General features: G+C 42.5%; 1 protein-coding gene across 1 annotated transcript in view; it reads right to left on the bottom strand.

Annotated features, from left to right (window-relative positions):
- The window catches only part of SLC9A9 (solute carrier family 9 member A9), an 876,572-nt gene that overhangs the window by 841,855 nt on the left and 15,480 nt on the right, over positions 1–19,237 (bottom strand). The window contains exon 2 of the mRNA XM_040349109.1: positions 3,732–3,934. Coding sequence (XP_040205043.1) covers positions 3,732–3,934 — 203 coding nt within the window. The remainder of the gene's footprint in view (positions 1–3,731; positions 3,935–19,237) is intronic.

The raw sequence follows: 19,237 nt of genomic DNA, 5'->3' as shown, positions 1-19,237 counted from the left end.
CCAGCATTTTTATGCATACAAGCATCTTTATGCGAACTTAGGCACATCTGTGGAAACAAGCCTCTCTGTGTGACCAAATATCCTTGGGTAATCCAGGACGCAGATGATCAGGTAACCATGTGTGATGCAGCATCTTTTTTGCATCCAAGCAACTTTATGCGATTTTAGGCATTTCTGTGGAAACAAACCACTTCTGTGTGACCAAACATCCTTGGGTAATCAAGGATTTGGGTGATCAGGTAACCATGTGTGTGTGATCCAGCATTTTTATACATACAAACGTCTTTATGCGATTTTAGGCCTTTCTGTGGAAACAAGTCTCTCTGTGTGACCCAATATCCTTGGGTAATCCAGGACTTGAGTGATCAGGTAACTAGCATCTTTATGCACTCAAGCATTTCTATGCAACTCTAACAAACATGCAACACCATACAGACAGAAACATGTATCCTTATGCGATCCACAATAAAACATGCTTTGTTACTTGTTTTTATCCCACATGCATTCCAAACTCATGTATCTTATGCAACATGCGGACTGGTAAAAAGGAAGTTATCCTCTGTAGATGTGCGTTTCCTCAATTAAGAGACGTTAGCAATGTGTACCAGCAACTGTGCATCCCTCAGATGTGCATTTGGTTAGCCTGAAGCCGACACCAGGCTGAGGACCATATGGAGGTCTTACTAGCCACCTATAGGAAAACCTCTCTTTACACTCTAAGGAGAAGATAGAGGCTTTGGCCGAGTAGGCAGAGGGAAATTATATGCAGCATGAATCTCTGAAAAGACTGCAGGTGCAATCAGAACCTGTAGGGCTATTGATAGCTTCTCCTCGTTAGGCTGCAGCTCCTGTCTCCTGTCCTCTGACAGTGAACCTTCATCCCCAGCTCTTCTAATCCCTGTGTTTAAGGATTAAAGCAGGAAAAGGGACACACCCTGCTTTTTTTTTTTTTGCTTCTTGTGAGGATGCTGCGAACATAGCAGTTAACCTCTTGTAGAACAACAAATGTGATGCAAAAAACAAAACACATGCAGAGTGGCTGCAATGTTGGGGGAGGCTGCATTGATTGCCTGACAGGTCTGATGGCTCAATCTGTGAGCTGTCTCTACAGGGGAGAATAAGGGGCCACCAGGTTCAGGTGGCGATTCCTTTTTATATTCCTACCCCTGACCTTATTCAATGGGGAGACCAAAGTCCTAAGCTAAAAGCAGAGGAGCTTAACCCAGGTGCATCAACAGCTGAACATAGTCTGGCAGCAACAATGCCTGCTAATCTGCACAGCTAGATGCGGAGTAGGCGTCTTAGATGAATCTGTATCCAACTCACACAAGGTGCTTGCGTTTGTGTCCCCCTAGCTTTACAGAGCTCTGACGTCTGGGCCTTTTTGAAGAGCCCTCTCTGCGACTGCACTGAGCCGGTGAGCACGTGCGACATGGTAGAGCCTGAAGCTGAGGAAGTGGGACGCACAATAGACCAGCTAACACTTAAGCTTCCGTCTTTGGAAAGCATGGTAAGCGAAAACATCAGGCATGTCTTTTACTGCCCATAGTAGTGGAAAAACAGATAAGACTTGCAGCTACTCATGGAAGACAATGCTTTGCATAGGATTAAGGGCATTTTTTTTTTTTTTTTATGTACCAGCCCCTTCAAGGGGAGATATATGGGTACTACAGCCATCCTGTCTGAACAGACATAGTGGCCCAGGCTACATGCCGGCTAGGGGAGGTATATGGGTGCCCTGAGCCATTCCGTCTCAAAAGACATTGTGGTTTACATTGCCCATGCATAAAAACATAATATAGGCGAGACCCATAGTCCCCTACAGAAGACCTACTGTCGAACCAAGTCCCGTAGGTCCCTCTCTTACCTTTCCACGCTGCAGGGTATTGCCAAGCAAGAGGCCCAATCTTCCCCCTTCACCGTGGGTATAGTCCTAGACCTTCAGGGCCCGGGGTCCATGGCAGGAACACCACACCCCTGGACCTATATAGCACCCTGGCAGCAGAAAAAACATTTGGTCCTTAGAAGGCACAAAGTTCTGGAACCCAGGATCCAGCCCTCCGCAGAGAGGCATTATAGGCTAAACCTCGTTCTTCGTACCGAGGCCCGGGTACCGTCCACTTTGGCTATGAAGCACCTTGGACGGATCCGGATTTATGGAGGCTTTTTACATCCAGCATGGATCCCTCCAGTGGAGCTCCTAAGAGCACATGTTAACTCGTGACCAACACCTTAGACACTGATGAAAAAACTGAGGAACTCCCAGTAGGGGAGGGGTTATATAGGGAGGGAACTTCCTGTTTAATTGATTACACCAGTGTCCATCACCTGAAGGTAGACTCTATAACCCACATAGTAATGAATATGCAGCTCTGTGTCCCGTGATGTACGATAAAGAAAAAACGCGCATGCTCAGAAGCAAGTTATGAGACCGTAGCGCTCGTTCTGGTAAAACTAGCGTTCGTAATGGAGTAAGCACATTCATCACGCTGTAACAGACTGAAAAGCGCAAATTGTCTTTTACTAACACGAAATCAGCAAAAGCAGCCCCAAGGGTTGCGCCATCCGAATGGAACTTCCCCTTTATAGTGCCGTCGTACGTGTTGTACGTCACCGCGCTTTGCTAGAGCATTTTTTTTTTCACGATCGTGTGTAGGCAAGGCCGTTTTAACCACTTGACGACCAAAGGCCGTTATTTAACGTCCTCGACTTTGTGCGGTGATATCTGAATGATGCTACAGGCATCATTCAGATATCACTGTCTTCAGCCACCGATTCTGTGCACGATAAGAACGATCAAATCGGCACTTGATCGTTCTTATAGGCAGCGGGAGGGGACGTCCCTCCCGCCGCCATCCGTTGCTTCCCCTGGCTCTCCCGTGCCAACGGGGGCCCAGAGAGCGAATCGGCCGGCGCTGCCTGGGAAGCATAGAGATGACTGGTGACCAGATGATCACCAGTCATCTCTATGACCGTCGGAGGCCGGGTGTAACGTTATGACGTCACGCCCGGTACCCGGAAGTAAACAAAGCCGCAATTGCGGCTGTCGGCATGTGATCGGTGAATTTTTTTTCACCGATTTCCTGCTTGTAAGCCTGGAGGAGAGATGTGGGGTCTTATTGACCCCACATCTCTCCATAAAAAGGACCTGTCACAGTGATTCCTATTACAAGGGATGTTTACATTCCTTGTAATAGGAATAAAAGTGATAAAAAAAAATGTAAAAAAAAAAAAAAAAAGTGTAAAAATAAAAAAAATAAAGTAAAATAAAAATAAAATGAATTTTTTTTTTTTTTTTAAAACGCCCCTGTCCCCGGTAGCTTGCGCGCAGAAGCGAACAGGCATGCAAGTCCCGCCCACATATGTAAACGCCGTTAAAACCCCACATGTGAGGTATTGTCGCACGCGTTAGAGCGTGTGCAACAGTTCGAGCACTAGACCTCCTCTGTAACTCGAAAATAGTAACCTGTAAAAAAAAATGTAAGTGTCGCCTATGGAGATTTTTAAGTACCGAAGTTTTGAAGACAGGGAAAGGAAAGAAAAAAGTCTGTTTAAAGACTAATCATGCAGCTCTACTTTAGATATATGTAAATATACTGATGACTTTATGCTTTAAAGTGCATTTGATTGTTGAGAGAGACAAGGGGGTCTGATTTACTAAAATAGGGAAGCAGGGTGCAGACTACCTAGTACAAACTTTACTTAAGTCTATTGTGTTAGTTGTCACTTACCTTCTGCAGCATAGCATTACCCTGGTCATTGTTAACATTGTTCTTGTTGATCTCCCCCCGGTATTCATACTGGTAGACATGGTCTGTGACATTAATAAGCAGCATTGAAGGAATGCTCTTCAGGCTCTCGCAGTCATACACAGCGCCATTCTCCTTTTCATAGGATTTTGTTGCATAGCGTATTATTAATCCCATTACCAAACCTGCATATGAGAAAAATATGTCAGAATGAGGCTCTATATTTCTCTCTACTATAAAATAAAAAGTGTATAAAATGTCAAAGCTTCTAATCAAGTACTACTATCCGGTGTATGATTGGACTCATAGGCTGTTAGACTTGTACGTAATTTATATTCTTTAAAGCTCTATACAGAAAGAAAATTAAAGCTGAACTCTTATTTGTATTGCATACTTACATTAGTCCAGCTTGCCACAATATACTATGTAAGTAGTACATACTGTATGTAGATGAGGTGCATGTTAGTGAAGGAAACAGTTTGTTTGGGCCAGCTTGGCCTAAAGCGGGGGTCAGCAATCAGTAGATCACAGGCAGGTGACTAGTAGATCGTGGCCTGGGCTTGCTGACCTGCCATCCCAGATCATCAGAGTGCAATGCAGAGGGAATGCGAATAAAGTTGGATCTGTAGTAGAGAGCAAGAGCCACATAAGTCGATGCCTCCTCTGTAGTGCGGGCTTCCAGTCCCATGTGGAGCAATACCAACTGCACTCCACCTCTTATCCCGGCTAACAGTCTCCAAAGTGGTGTCAGCAGCAGGAAAGAAGAGATATGCAGGTTAATGTGAAGAAATACACTGGGCATCATAGCATAGGGCTGCATTCACTGCCATTTACCCACACCGTGGGTGCAGTGCAGTGTACTTGCAGCCTTCCTGCAGGTTTGCTGTGCTTAGCCATAGACTTATAATATCGTGTGGGTTTGGTGCACTTTTTAAAAGCTCACCAAAACTCCTGAATGCAGGAGTTTTGGTGTGCTTTCAGAAAGTGCACCACACATGCAGGATATTAAAGAAGTCTATGGCAAAGCAGAGCTAACCCAGGAAAGTTGCAAATGCACGGTGCTGCATCCACGGTGTGGGCACATCAGTGCGAAAGCAGCCTTATAGGAAGCTCAGAAGAGTAAGGGGTCATTTACATTTACAGTTTGGGTGCTGGTAAAAAGCGCCCCGTCCCAATGAGCTCACGCGCAGAAGCGAACGCATATGTGAGTAGCGCCCGCATATGAAAACGGTGTTTAAACCACACAATTGAGGTATCGCCGAGATTGTTGGAGTGAGAGCAATAATTCTAGCCCTACACCTCCTCTGTAACTCAAAAGATGCAACCTATAGAAATTTTTAAACGTCGCCTATGGAGATTAAGGGTAAAAGTTTGACGACATTCAACGAGCGGGGCGCAATTTTGAAGCGTGATATGTTGGGTATCATTTTACTCGGCGTAACATTATCTTTCACAATATAAAAAAAAATTGGGCTAATTAAAAAAAAGTGCGCTTGTAAGACCGCTGCGCAAATGCGGTGTGACAAAAAAGTATTGCAATGACCGCCATTTTATTCTCTAGGGTGATATATATATATATATATATTTATATTGTGACAGGAAGTCAGGTAAATCTGTGGGTGTTGTCACAGACGGGAGATACATTTCTGCCTTGTTTAGACAATATACCAATTATTATCAGGTGTCGGCTGCAGAAGCAGCCAGAAAGATTTAAGGGCGTTGGAAAACTTCAGCTGTTCAGAATGAGGCAAGTAAGGCCTCTATAAGTAATCCAGAGGATTAGTACTGATTGCTGCATCCTGAGGCTTTTTGAGTAAGGAGAGCAGTGAGCAGAAATACTTCTGAAGAGGTGAGGTGCTGTTGATTTTTCTGTGTGATAAAAATCAAAAAGACTATTTGTTTTTCTGCTATAGGACCAGCAGTGTCGGCCCAGCAGTAGGCTGTGCCAGACTCCATAGATAGGTTCCTGTGTGGTGAAGGTAGACGCCCCAAGTGGCCAGGGTTTATTTTATGTTTGATTCTGTTTATGTTGTTTGGATGCTTGCACTTGTTTCCAGCAAGACGGAAGAATAAATCGTATTCGGCTGTTTCTCTGTATCATTCCGTGTGTAGTGAACCCATCCAGGCGGTCACACACCCCTGCTTCCGAGCTAACCCCCTTACAATAATATATATATATATATATATATATATATATATATATATATATATATATATATATATATATATATATATATATATAAGTTTGGGGGTAAACACCGAGTCTGAAAAACAGGCAAGGTCCTTAAGTGGTTAAGGTTGTCTACGTCTGGCCTAAAGGTATTAATAAAGTGAAAGTAAACCTGGACATCAGCTTTAAAGAACATTGTATATGCACTAAACTAATACATTCACTATGCTAAACTTAAAATGAACCTTCCCCTTTTCAAAAGAATCATGATTCATATTCTGCCCAAACAGCCGTTTCCAACGTTGCTTCTTTAACCAAAATGTGCAGCCTAAGCAAACTAAACACCGGTGTTACTGATATGAGTTGGCTTTTTGTCAACAGCTAAAGCTTCATCTCCTCTAACCTCTGGTTGCTGACGTGTGCAGGAAGAAGTGACACATGACGATCACAGAATGTTCTTGATTTGTGGCCTGCGATTGACAGCCTGACTTCACATTCTCTAGATGGCGGTGCCCAATCACTGACTTTTGCAGGACAGGCTGGAACAGTTTTTTGTTCAGTGATTATGCAAAGATGGGATTTTTGTAAACAAAGTATTACTGGTAGCAATTTCTGTAAACATTTGCAAAGGATAAAGTCGTTTTAAAAATACACTGTTCTAGGGAACTGAATAAACCAGGTTCAGATCACTTTGTATATCTTCCAGGTGCAGGAATAAAAAACCTTATTGGTTGCCAAGAAAACATGAAAAGTTCTTAAAATAAATAATGGCTAACATGAGCTATCTAGCATTATCTAATGTCCCATCTCTTACCTAATAATTCTACCATATCACTTAAACCCAACTTTAAATTTTACATTTACTTTATGTAGTTTGTTTCGGCCAAGCTGGCCCAAATGAACCATTTCCTTTACTATTAGAGATGGGCAGATGTCACAATCTCTAGCTTAGCCAATCAGGGGAAGCATTGTATTGTATTCAATGTTAAAAAGCAGGGCTGTCTGAATGGCTGTGCAGCGCTCAGCCCAACCAGATTTTGTTCCAGCAGCAGACAGGAATTCCCGGTACTGCTGTCGGCACACAGCGCTGTATACTGTAAGTAGCTGATGCTACAGTTTATACAGCATGATAGCAGGTACATCTATTAATGCAGAAAACAGTTCATTTGGGCCAGCTTGGCCCAAACAAACTATTTCAAATAAAAGTAAACTTAGAGTTAGGCTTTAAATTGGGCTTTTCGGGTACATGTTTCAGAAACAGTTAAATACACAGATGTCAGATTGCCCTGTATTTGCCTCCATCTATCATCCCATCAACTCTGACCACCTTCCATGTCCCTGCTAAAGAAAAGCATCCCCAATACATGATGTAGCCACCACCATGTTTCACAGTGGAGATGGTGTATTCAGGGTTCTTTCAACAATGGCTTTCTTCTTGCCACTCCTCCATAAAGGTCAGATTTGTGAAGTGCATGACTAATAGTTGTCCTGTGGGAAAACTCTCCCACCTGAGCTGTGGATTTCTGCTGCTCCTCTAGAGTTACCATGAGCCTCTTTGCTGATTCTCTAAATAATGTTCTCCTTGCCTGGCCTGTCAGTTTAGGTGGACGGCCATGTCTTGGTAGGTTTGCAGTTGTGCCATATTTTTTTCAATTTTCGAATAATGGATTGAACAATGCTCCGTGAGATTTTCAAAGTTTAAGATATTTTTTTATACACTGACCCTGCTTTAAACTTCTATCACTGATCTGTCTGGTGTGTTCCTTGGCCTTCACGATACTGTTTGTTTACTATGGTTCTCTAAAAAAAACTCAGAGGGCTTCACAGAACAGCTGAATTTATACCGAGATTAAATTACACACAGATGGGCTCTCACTAATTAGGTAATTTCTGAAGCAAATTGGTTCCACTAGATTTTAGTTAGGGGTATCAGAGTAAAGGGGGCTGAATACAAATGCACGCCACACTTTTTTAAATATTTATTTGTAAAAACAAATTGAAAACCATTTATCATTTACTTCCACTTCACAATTATGTGCCACTTTGTGTTGGTCTTCCACATAAAATCCCAATAAAATACATATATGTTTTTACCATGACAAAATGTTGAAAATGTCAAGGGGCATGAATACTTTTTCAAGGCACTGTATATATTGTATAGGCCAGTCATAGAGGTCTCAGGAAGGGACAGTTATTAGTATAACAACTGGAGTCAAAGTAGTTAATGACCCAAAAACACAGCAAACGCTTTGGATTTGTTCAAGCCCTATTTCTTGAAATTAAAAAAATAAATAAAAAATGATCGGCCCATGCAGGGCAAAAAAAACAGGTTTGTGCTGTATGCCGTCACACAGTCTAGTGGTGTTCCAAAAAGCTCCTGCACCAACACTCGCCTTTGGGCTCACTGCCACTGCACCAACACATGCCGCCACATTACAAATGCACACTTTTGTGCCCTCTTAGACTGCAGTTGTGCCCCCTTTTCCTCCGTAAGCACTTTCAACAAATGGGCAGACTTTTTCTAGTAAGCTATAAAATAAAAAAGTTAGTAATTTCTACAGTACTGTACTTGTGCCACTCTAGTCCCCATTCATCTAGGGTAATTATACTGATTACAATGCTCAGCTCCTGCCTCATGCCGATAGCTCTTTGTGTTTTTTTGCTTGCTTTGTCCACCTTGTTTCAGCTGCGCTTTCTCCATCAACACATGGTATAAAAATAAAAGTGCTAATAATGTGCTCCTTGTTTTCAATCTGCCAGAGGAAAGGGGGCACTTCTGCTCCATGCTGTGTTCCATTTCAAATCAGTCGCAAATGAGATATGACACTGTGAACTGATAATTGTGCAGAAAAGAGCAGTATGCCCGCCACAGTCACTTAGTACTGCAAGACATTTCTCCTGCTGCTTTCTAGTACTGAGCTCTTAAAGCTGTCTGGCTCAGACCCAGAGTCTTCACTATGACAGTATCAAGAGTAGATGGCCAGTGCCCCAGAGATTTACAGCTCACAAAGACAGCCAGGGTTAATAACTTAAGGTGGGTAAATAAATATTACTCCAGCAATGTACATCCAGAAAAGAGTAGCTGGAAGTTCATCATCTAAATAGTCTCCAGTGTACAGTTCATACATAACCTTCCTATCATTCCTTCCTGTCCTTCCTAACACATCACTGTCTACTTCTGCACATCACGGGAATTAAAGGAAGACTGCAGATAAAATGGAAAATAAGTATAGTAAAAATGTATTACCCCGATATAATAAAAAAATAAATAAAAAAAATGTTGATTATATGATGACACAGAGGCTACAGATATAGAAAAATATTCTTGTTTGGCAATTAACCACTTCAGCCCCAGAAGATTTGGCTGCTCAATGACCAAAACCAATTTTTGGATACGGCACTATGTTCCTTTAACTGACAATTGCGCAACCAAACAATTTTTTTTCCCCACAAATAGAGCTTTCTTTTGGTGGTATTTGATCACCTCTGAGTTTATTTTTTGCGCTATAAACAAAAGGAGCGACAATTAAAAAAAAAAACAAAAAAAACACGATATCTTACTTTTTGTTAAAATATCCCACATTATATATATATATATATATATATATATATATATATATATATATATATATATATACACACACACAATTTTTTTTCCTCAATTTAGGCAATATATATGTATTCTTCTACATATTTTTGGTGCAAAAAAAGAAACAAAAAAACGAAATAAGCGTATATTGGATTGGTTTGCGCAAAAGTTAGTGTCTACAAAATAGGGGATAGATTTATGGCATTTTTATTATATATTTTTTACTAGTAATGGCGGCGATCTGATTTTTATCGGGACTGATATTGCGGCAGGCACATCGGACACTTTTGACACATTTTTAGGACCATTGACAATTATACAGTGATTAGTGCTATAAAAATGCACGGATTACTAAATAAAGGTCACTGGCAGGGAATCGGTTAACACTAGTGGGCAATCAAGAATTTAACTGTGTTCCCTCACTGTGTTCTAACTGTAGGGGGGATGGGACCAACTAAGGGAAGCGAGATATCGGTGTTCATACATTGTATGAACACACGATTAGTCTCCTCTCCCCTGAAAGAACCGGGATCTGTGCGTTCACACACACAGGACCGCTTCTCGTTCTGTCACGAGCGATCCCGGGTGCCCGACGGTAATCGCGCACACCGGGCACTCTCATCGGCTTCGCCCAGCCGTGCCATTCTGCCGCAGTAAAACTGCGTCGGCAAGAAGTTAAGTTGCAGTTGTAATATAAACTTTATTCTTGCTACATCATAAATTCCCAGACACAAAATGCCGTGTTTGTATGAGCATTCTACTGACAAATGTAGATAAGCACTTTGGAAGTTTTTATTTGTTAGTTGGAAAATATCTATACATCCAGAAAAATAAAAGGAGTTGCCCACAGTACACTAGAAAATACGTTACTATTTTTTTTTTTTTTTTGTTTAATATCTAACAGTCATAGTCATTCTAACAGACACAAAGACAGAGTACAAGGGCACCTGTATACCCATAGTCTAGCAGTCAGATGAAGTACAATCTAGGACCAGCAACAACATAAGATATTAAACTGGCTGGAGTGTAATATCCAGCCCTTGAGTGGATTTGGGTCTAGGTGAGCCGATGGGTCAACATGGAACAAAATAATTCAATTTGAGAATAAAAAGAAAAGGTAAGAGATAGAAGGGGGAGAAATAGGGAGAAAATGAAATAAACCGAGAGGGTGGGAAGGAGAAGGGTAAGGTGGGGGGCTGGCAAACATGGTAACATGCATATACATGGATCAAATACAAGTATAAACATACTTCAGAAAATACAAGAAGGTGAATCCTATACTATGGGTAGCAATAAAATGGAGGGCTAAATGATGGAACATTTTAGGATAATTGGGTATCCCGAGGGGTCGAAGCAATGATGTCCCTGTAGCAAGGGGTGGCGAGAAATGAGGACCAGGTGGCCCAAATTAAAAACGTGACGCTTGGTAGTGCCCCTTGCAATATGGGTAAGTTCTTCCATGAGGCCTACCTCAGATACCTTTTGCAGCCATCATGGATGGAATTGTAGGTTGGCTCCAAAGAGTGGGAATGAGGGCCTTAGCCGTATTTAGTAGGTGGGGGATGAATGGGCGTTTATACCTGCCAATAGGCATTGATGTGGCATGGAATAGTATAGTCCAGGAATCCTGGGGAATGTTGACGTCAGTAATCTGATAAATCAGATCTATCGCTTTAGACCAAAATGGTCGTATAAGGGGGCAGAACCACCAGATGTGTGCATGGGTGGCAACATTTGCACAATTCCTCCAGCAAAACGGGGAGTTGGCAGGGAACATTCGAGCTGGTGTGTGATGTCATAATACATTACTACCGTATTTGCTGGTGTATAAGGCGACCGGGCGTATATGACCACCCCCTAATTGTACAGTTTACGATTTTTTGCCGGTACTCACCGTATAAGACAGCCCCCCTTCCGAGGCATCTGACACTTCATATTTCTTCCTTCTAGAGCCATATTCTTCTTCATTCTTGTTGGAGCTAGAGCCAATCGCGGCGAGCTATGTATTCTATTAATGAATACAAAGCCTGCTTGGATTGGCAGAGGCTGTAACATCATCAGCCCACGCCTCTCTGACTCTCAAAGCCAATCCGAACAGGCTACTGTATGTAGCCTGCTTGGATTGGCAGAGGTTGTTACTACAATCCGAGCAGACTTTGTATTTATTTGCATACATCGCTCACCGGGATTGGCTAAGCGGTATATACTGTATGTAGCTGAAGCTACATGCAGTATTACCGCACATCCAGCAGACATCCGAGCAGCTGGCCCGGCGTATAAGACGACCCCTGCTTTTGGCCATTTTTTTTTAAGTGTAAAAGGTAGTCTTATACGCCAGCAAATACAGTAGTTAAGCAAACATTTATCTGGTTAGTATATACCAGATCTGGCAACCCTGGTGTTCCCCTGGTGGTTGCTAGACTTTTACTTGAGAAGATAGGAGTTGCAGATTCTTCTCCTTCCTAAACGGACCACCAATGTGATGGTAAGAGCCCAACATAAAAAATGATGCCTTGCAGTGGGTCTGCGCCTACACTGCAAGGGTTAACTACTTGTTTTATCTGGGGGAGAGGAGAAACTTTTTTTTACATACATGACTGGTGTCCCCACGTTAAGTACAAGGCTATAGGCTCTGCATTGTACATGATGACCTTAAGCCTCCAGAGCATAGGGAGATAAGGCTGTGAGGACCAGTATAGCAGCACACAAAGGGAGCTTAAGGGAACAGTGAATCGAGCAAGTAAAACTGCTCTTTTCAGTCCCCTAGACCTAAGCAAGCATTAAAACCTTGCAGTGCAGATGCAACCCTGCTGCAAGGGAGGCCTTTCACTTTCCCCAAGGTTCAGCCTTAAATCCCACAAAGGTAGGTCTACCCCAGTCACATTTGCAGGTAGAAACTTTACTGATATCCTATTATTAGCTACAATCAAAAAACACCTAAGCACTTGGATTTGTTTTGGGAATACCTACTGTATATAAATGATTATTTTACAGGATTTATGTTGTGCAGCACTTTACAATGTAGAGGGGGGACAGTACAATTAAAAAACAGTTCAATACAGAAGGTACAGGAGGGCCCTGCTCAATAAGCTCACAATCTAAAGGGAGGGGGAGGTGGTACAAAAGATAATAGCTGCAGGAGTGAGGTGGCCCGGGTACAGTTTTTATGTGGAGATCGGATAGGCTTCCCTGAATAAATGAGTTTTCAGAGATAGCTTAAAAAGGCGGAAAGGGTAGGGACTGATCGGACACACTGGGGCAGGGAGTTCAAGAGGATGGGAAAGGCTTTGGAGAAGTCCTGGAGGCAAGCATGGGAGAAGGTAACAAGGGAGCTAGAGAGCAGGAGGTCCTGGGAGGACGGTTTGGGCAATATCTGCAGATGAGATTGGTGATGTAACTAAGGGCGATGTTCTGGATGGCTTTGTATGTTGTGGTAAGTATTTAGAATTGTATATGATGGGGTAGTGGAAGCCAGTGAAGGGATTGGCAGAGATGAGCAGCAGTCACGGATCGGTTAGTAAGGTGGTTATTAGAATCCCTTTTTATTAATAGGTGTTGTATGTACAATTTCTTTTTTTATATTATGTAAAAACAAAAAATGATGTATGTTGATATATGATTGTGATTAATTTGATATCTGCTTCTAAAGGCTGAAGGTGTTTTACCTTAAAGTAACACTAAAACACACAGGCCCAGATTCACGTAGATCGGCGTATCTTTGTGCGGGCGTAACGTATCCTATTTACCTTATGTCTCCGCAACTTAGATGGGCAAGTGCAGTATTCCCAAAGCACTTGCTCTGTAAGTTGCGGCGGCGTAGCGTAAATAGGCCGGCTAATGCAAATGTGGAACAGGGGGCGTGTTTTATGTAAATAACTTGTGACCCGACGTGATTGACGTTTTTCACGAACGGCGCATGCGCCGTCCGTGGAATATCCCAGTGTGCATTGCTCCAAAGTACACCTGAAAAACACATTGGCCCGGATTCAGGTAGAATTGCGCATTATTTACGGAGGCGCAGGGCAACGTTTTTGCCCTGCGCCCCCGCAAATTTGCTCCGCTGCCCTTGATTCACGGAACAGAAGCTCCGTAAATTGCGCGGGCGCGCCGACAAAAAGCCCCGGCGCAAGCGCGGGCAATTTAAATGATCCCGTAGGGGACGGGAATCATTTAAATTAGGCCGGTTCCCGCGCCGATCGTAGAGCGCATGCTCCGTCGGGAAACTTTCCCGACGCGCATTGCGGCAAATGACGTCGCAAGGACGTCATTTGCTTCAAAGTGAACGTGAATGGCGTCCAGCGCCATTCACGAATCACTTACGCAAACTACGTAAAATTCAAATTTCGCGACGCGGGAACGACGGGTATACGTAACATTTGCTGCCTTACGCAAAAACCGCCGTACGGAAACGACGTAAATTGCGTACGCAGGGCTCGCGCAACGTTGTGAATCGGTGTTAGTATGCAATTTGCATACTATACGCTGAGCACAACGGGAACGCCACCTAGCGGCCATCGCAAGAATGCAGCCCAAGATATGCGGGCATAAGAGCCTTATGCCGCGCAGATCTTAGGCTGCAGTCGGCGTAACAAGGTTCCTGAATCAGGAGCACTCGTTACGCCGGGGCAAGTAAGCAATTGCGCTGTGTAACCTATGGTTACACAGGCGCAATTGCTTCTTGAATCCACCCGATTGGTTTCGATGTGAACGTAAATTACGTCCAGCCCCATTCACGGACGACTTACGCAACCGACGTAAAATTTTCAAAATTCAACGCAGGAACGATGTCCATACTTAACATTGGTACGCCGCATGTACGCCTCATATAGGAGGGGTAACTTTACACCGGGAAAAGCCTTACGTAAACGGCGTATCTGTACTGCGTCGGCCGGGCGTACATTCGTGAATTTGCATATCTAGCTGATTTACATATTTCTAGGCGTAAATCAGCATACACGCCCCTAGCGGCCAGCGTAAATATGCATTTAAGATCCGACAGTGTAAGAGACTTACGCCGGTCGGATCGAATACAAATCTATGCGTAACTGATTCTAAGAATCAGGGGCATAGATACGACTGCTCAGACTCAGAGATACGACGGCGTATCTGGAGATACGTCGTCGTATCTCCTTTGAGAAACTGGGCCACACTGTTTAATTTACATGGTCTCTTCTCTTTTTGTATATGAATGATGGCACTGTAATTACTTTAATAATAATAAAAAAAATAAAAAAATCTAACCTTTTTTCCTAATCAATATACAGCTGTCACAAGACCCAAATCTTTCCCAGCCTGTCTCCAGGGAGACATAAGCAGGAGGAGCTTCTAGTCCTCTGCTGCTGGTCACATGTTCCAAATAACAAAAAACAGCCTTTGCAATGCAAAGTAAAAATAAATTAATTAATATCAATAAACCGTTTTAAATTGTCGTACAAATATATACAGTATTTTAAATCAAATCTGTATTATTTATGGCAATAACATGGTGTGGGCAGATTTCTCTTGTGTCACGCCCAGGGCTAGGACAAGTGGTGGGCAGGAGCGGTGGCTCCAACTGCTGTCAATCACAGACAGTGAACCAATGAGGAGAGGTGGTAAACCAGGCAAGTATGACATGTTTTTTATAAAAAATAAAATAAAAAAGCCTTTAATATCACTTTAATGCATCCTCTGCATTAAAGCGGAGGTCTACACATACTGAAGATGCTGGCTTTTCATAATAGGACACTTATCTGTCCTGGAGTCCAGCAATGTCAGCATCTTGTCCTGGAGTCCGCAGTTGATGTTTCCGTCAGCTGTCAGGTGCTGCCACTACCATTGCAGGTAGAGCCTTACAGCTTTACACTGGGAACCTTACTGCGCAAGCGCAAGGCTTCCGCTCCTCTCTCCTTCTGGCCTTCCGACAGGGGGAGGAGGGAGCGACATAAATAGCCGCAGCTGTGGCTCCCGGAAGTGGGAACAGGATCTTGTCCCCCCTCAAGGTGCCAAATGTGGCATTGGAGGGGGGAGGCAAATGAGCGAAAGTTCCACGTTTGGGTGGAACTCCACTTTAAAAAGTGCAGCACCCCATCCCAGCCCCCATTATACTTACCCGAGCCTAATCTTAATCCAACCCTGTGCATAAGACCATTGGCTCCAGCTGCTGTCAATCACAGCCAGGGGGAGGGAGGGGTTCGAGCCATGCTCTGTGTGTCAATAGACAGTTACAATCTACAATCACTTTAACAACCTGCTTAGGTGTTTTGTGATAGTAACTTTTCAGACACAAGGTCATGGTTCTGTCCATCAAGGCTCCTCCCTCCGATGCATTCTGCACCAGAACTTAGTCATAGAGCAAGAGAAGAGGATCTTGGATGGGCAGCCTCCTTTGCGCTACACATATTCTTGCCAAAAATGATTTATTATATTGCTATATCAGATGGGAATACGATTGGAAGGTGGTAAAGAACATGGGGCTAATGCAGCACAGTTACACATTAGGCAGGTATGGTGCTCTATAGACATAAAATGGCCCCTTGAAGATTTATTCCACTTTTTTTATGCATAATATTTGACATACCTGCTAAGAGCAACAGATGCTTTCCTCTAGGGTTGTCCCGATACCACTTTTTTAGGACCGAGTACAAGTACCGATACTTTTTTTCATGTAGTCGCCGATACCGAATACCGATACTTTTTTTAAATGTCATGTGACAGTTTTCAAACCACAATACAGACTAAGGATATTTTCTTTAGAATTATGAAGAACGCTAACTCAAGACATTATAAAAGAATAAAAATTAGTAAAAATGAATAAAAATGTTTTATTTGCTTGTCACGCAGTAGTAAAAAACTCAAAGAATTTTCATAGAACATGTTGATAAATACAAAAAAAGTATTCTATTTAGGTATCGGGAGCATTTGCGCGAGTACGAGTACTCCCGCAAATACTCTGTATCGGTCCCGATACCGATACTAGTATCAGTATCTGGACAACCCTACTTTCCTCAATTTCTATCAGTCCTGTTCAGACTATTGAGACATCTGCGACATATCCCATGATTCCCTGTTTAGGCTAATTTTCTAATCACCAAGTCAGACTCTTTATAAAGCCTGATTCTGCAATGATCCACTTGACAGGTGGTAAATAGATGCGCTTACAAGATGCAGACAATCAATATTTTCAGAGCCATGCAAAAGCTTGTAGACTCTCTAGAGTCCCTGGAGGCTATCACAAGTCTTCAACCAGAGAAATTACAACTAATATCTAGAGTGATATAACCCATTCTGAAATGTGACTTTTTACTTTAGTTCACTGTTAACATCTACCCTATACAACACTAGTCTAATGTAAAAGTATGAAGGTATTTTAAAATGAGGATACAGTATGTTGACATATGTTTATACATTGAGCCAAGTCAGCCCATAATAACCTCATTCATTACAACCCCAGAGGATTTCCATTCATTGTAGTCTATGGTAAGCACCCCCAGGTACCAGCTACTAACTCACTGGCCATTTATGTACCTGCCCTACCCTCCATGCAGACAACTTGGCCATTTGGCCCCAGGTAAAAAAATACCTTTTTTTTCCCCTCATACATTATGGGACACAGAGCAGCCATATACATTACTACCTGGGTCATACGCCACCTTCAGGGCAATGGACACTGGTAGAATAACCAAAACAGGAAGTCCCCCTATATATAACCCCTCCCATACAGGAAGTACTCCAGTAACCCTAACTGCAGAAAACCCCTTAATGACAGCCTGGAGACAGAGTCTGGGTCACTAAAAATCTTCATCTTAACCACTTAACCCCCGGACCATATTGCTGGTCAAAGACCAGAGTACTTTTTGCGATTCGGCACTGCGTCGCTTTAACTGACAATTGCGCGGTCGTGCGACATGGCTCCCAAACAAAATTGGCGTCCTTTTTTTCCCACAAATAGAGCTTTCTTTTGGTGGTATTTGATCACCTCTGCGGTTTTTAGTTTTAGAGCGACAATTTTGAAAAAATAAATGAATATTTTTTACTTTTTGCTATAATAAATATCCCCCAAAAATATATAAAAAAAACTATTTTTTTTCCTCAGTTTAGGCCGATACGTATTCTTCTACATATTTTTAAAAAAAAAAAAAATATACGCAATAAACGTTTATTGATTGGTTTGCGCAAAAGTTATAGCGTTTACAAAATAGGGGGTAGTTTTATGGCATTTAAAAAAAAAATGTTTTACTAGTAATGGCGGCGATCAGTGATTTTGTTTTCGGTACTGCGACACATTTGACACATTTTTAGGACCATTGGCATTTTTATAGCGATCAGTGCTATAAAAGTGCATTGGATTACTATAAAAATGCCACTGGCAGGGAAGGGGTTAACACTAGGGGGCAAGAAATGGGGTTAAGTATGTTCCCTGGGTGTGTTCTAACTGTAGAGGGGGTGGCCTCACTAGGGGAAATGACTGATCGCTGTTCATACATTGTATGAACAGACGGTCAGGCATTTCTCCCCTGACAGGACCGGGAGCTGTGTGTTTACACGGGCACGTGCGCAGGAGTCAGGGACGAGCGGGGGGCACGCACGCGCCTCTAGTGGTCGCTTAGAGAGCCAACGTTATTGTACGGGCTCTCGCGCAGGGGAGCCGACCTGGCGCGTAGAACTGCGGCAGCAGGTCGGCAAGTAGTTAAAATACCCCCTGCTAAGTGTGCTCCACATTTTTTTTTTTTTTGGCCTTTTGAAAGCTTTTCCTGTGTTTTTTAATCTACGGTTCAACCTTATATTCACATACCCTATGCACTTGCTTGACAACAAGTATACCATTTTATTCTTTGTTTGGGAATTCAAGTTGCTACAACATTCACTCACGGCAATATATATATATGTGTTTCTTTTTAATATTTAATACACAGATTATGGGAGTGTGACTATGCTTAGTGGCTGTGGATTGTTTCACTTACGTTTAAAAAAAAAAAAAATTGGACACTCTTCATTGGTAGCTTGCAAGACATCTATACAAGTTGTATTAACCGCTGGATTGGAAATGTTCTAGGACCTTGGCATCAGATTTTTTTATTTCTCACCTTGTACAAAAATGTAATCATCTCTTCCCCAAAATCAGGCCCTCGACGAGTGAGGAGACCACTACAGTATAAGAAGTCAGTTTTTTACCTCCTCTAAATCCTGCCCCGGCTCCTCCTCTCTGTCATGCTCCAAAGGGTCATTGCAATAATGACTTTCTTAAACTAAACTAAAGTCTTCAAGAAATGCAGAAAGTCAGTTAGTATTGAAACGAGTGGCTAATTTACCTCGCTAGTGTGCATCCTGACAAGTTATATGGTTTACTTTTTACATGAACCTATATTTTGTACAAGCTGATGTTATTGGAGGGACCACAGGTTGACTATTCTTGCCTTGCCTGTGCAAGTTACAAATTTCAGAAGGTCAAAACCTGTACAGGGTTTTGCAATTTCCTCCCATACCTATAAAACAGTGCCAGGGCTGGTTGCTTAGGAACACAAAGCTGCATTTTGGAGGGGTATACTGAAAGTGAGTATGTTGTGCCTACGTTGCCTCCTATAAAGAAAACATGTTACTGTGCTCAGTATATGCAAAGTAGAGGAACGCTGTTTTTATGATTTGTAGTTTCAGTATGGCACCCATATACATTATACACACACACACACACAGTATCTCACAAAAGTGAGCAGACCCCTCACATTTTTGTAAATATTTTATTCTATTTTT

This window comes from Rana temporaria, chromosome 4, assembly GCF_905171775.1.
Source record: "Rana temporaria chromosome 4, aRanTem1.1, whole genome shotgun sequence".
NCBI classification, from domain to species: domain Eukaryota; kingdom Metazoa; phylum Chordata; class Amphibia; order Anura; family Ranidae; genus Rana; species Rana temporaria.
The sequence above is the reverse complement of the archived record's forward strand: the minus strand, read 5'-3'. Positions and strand labels throughout refer to the sequence as shown.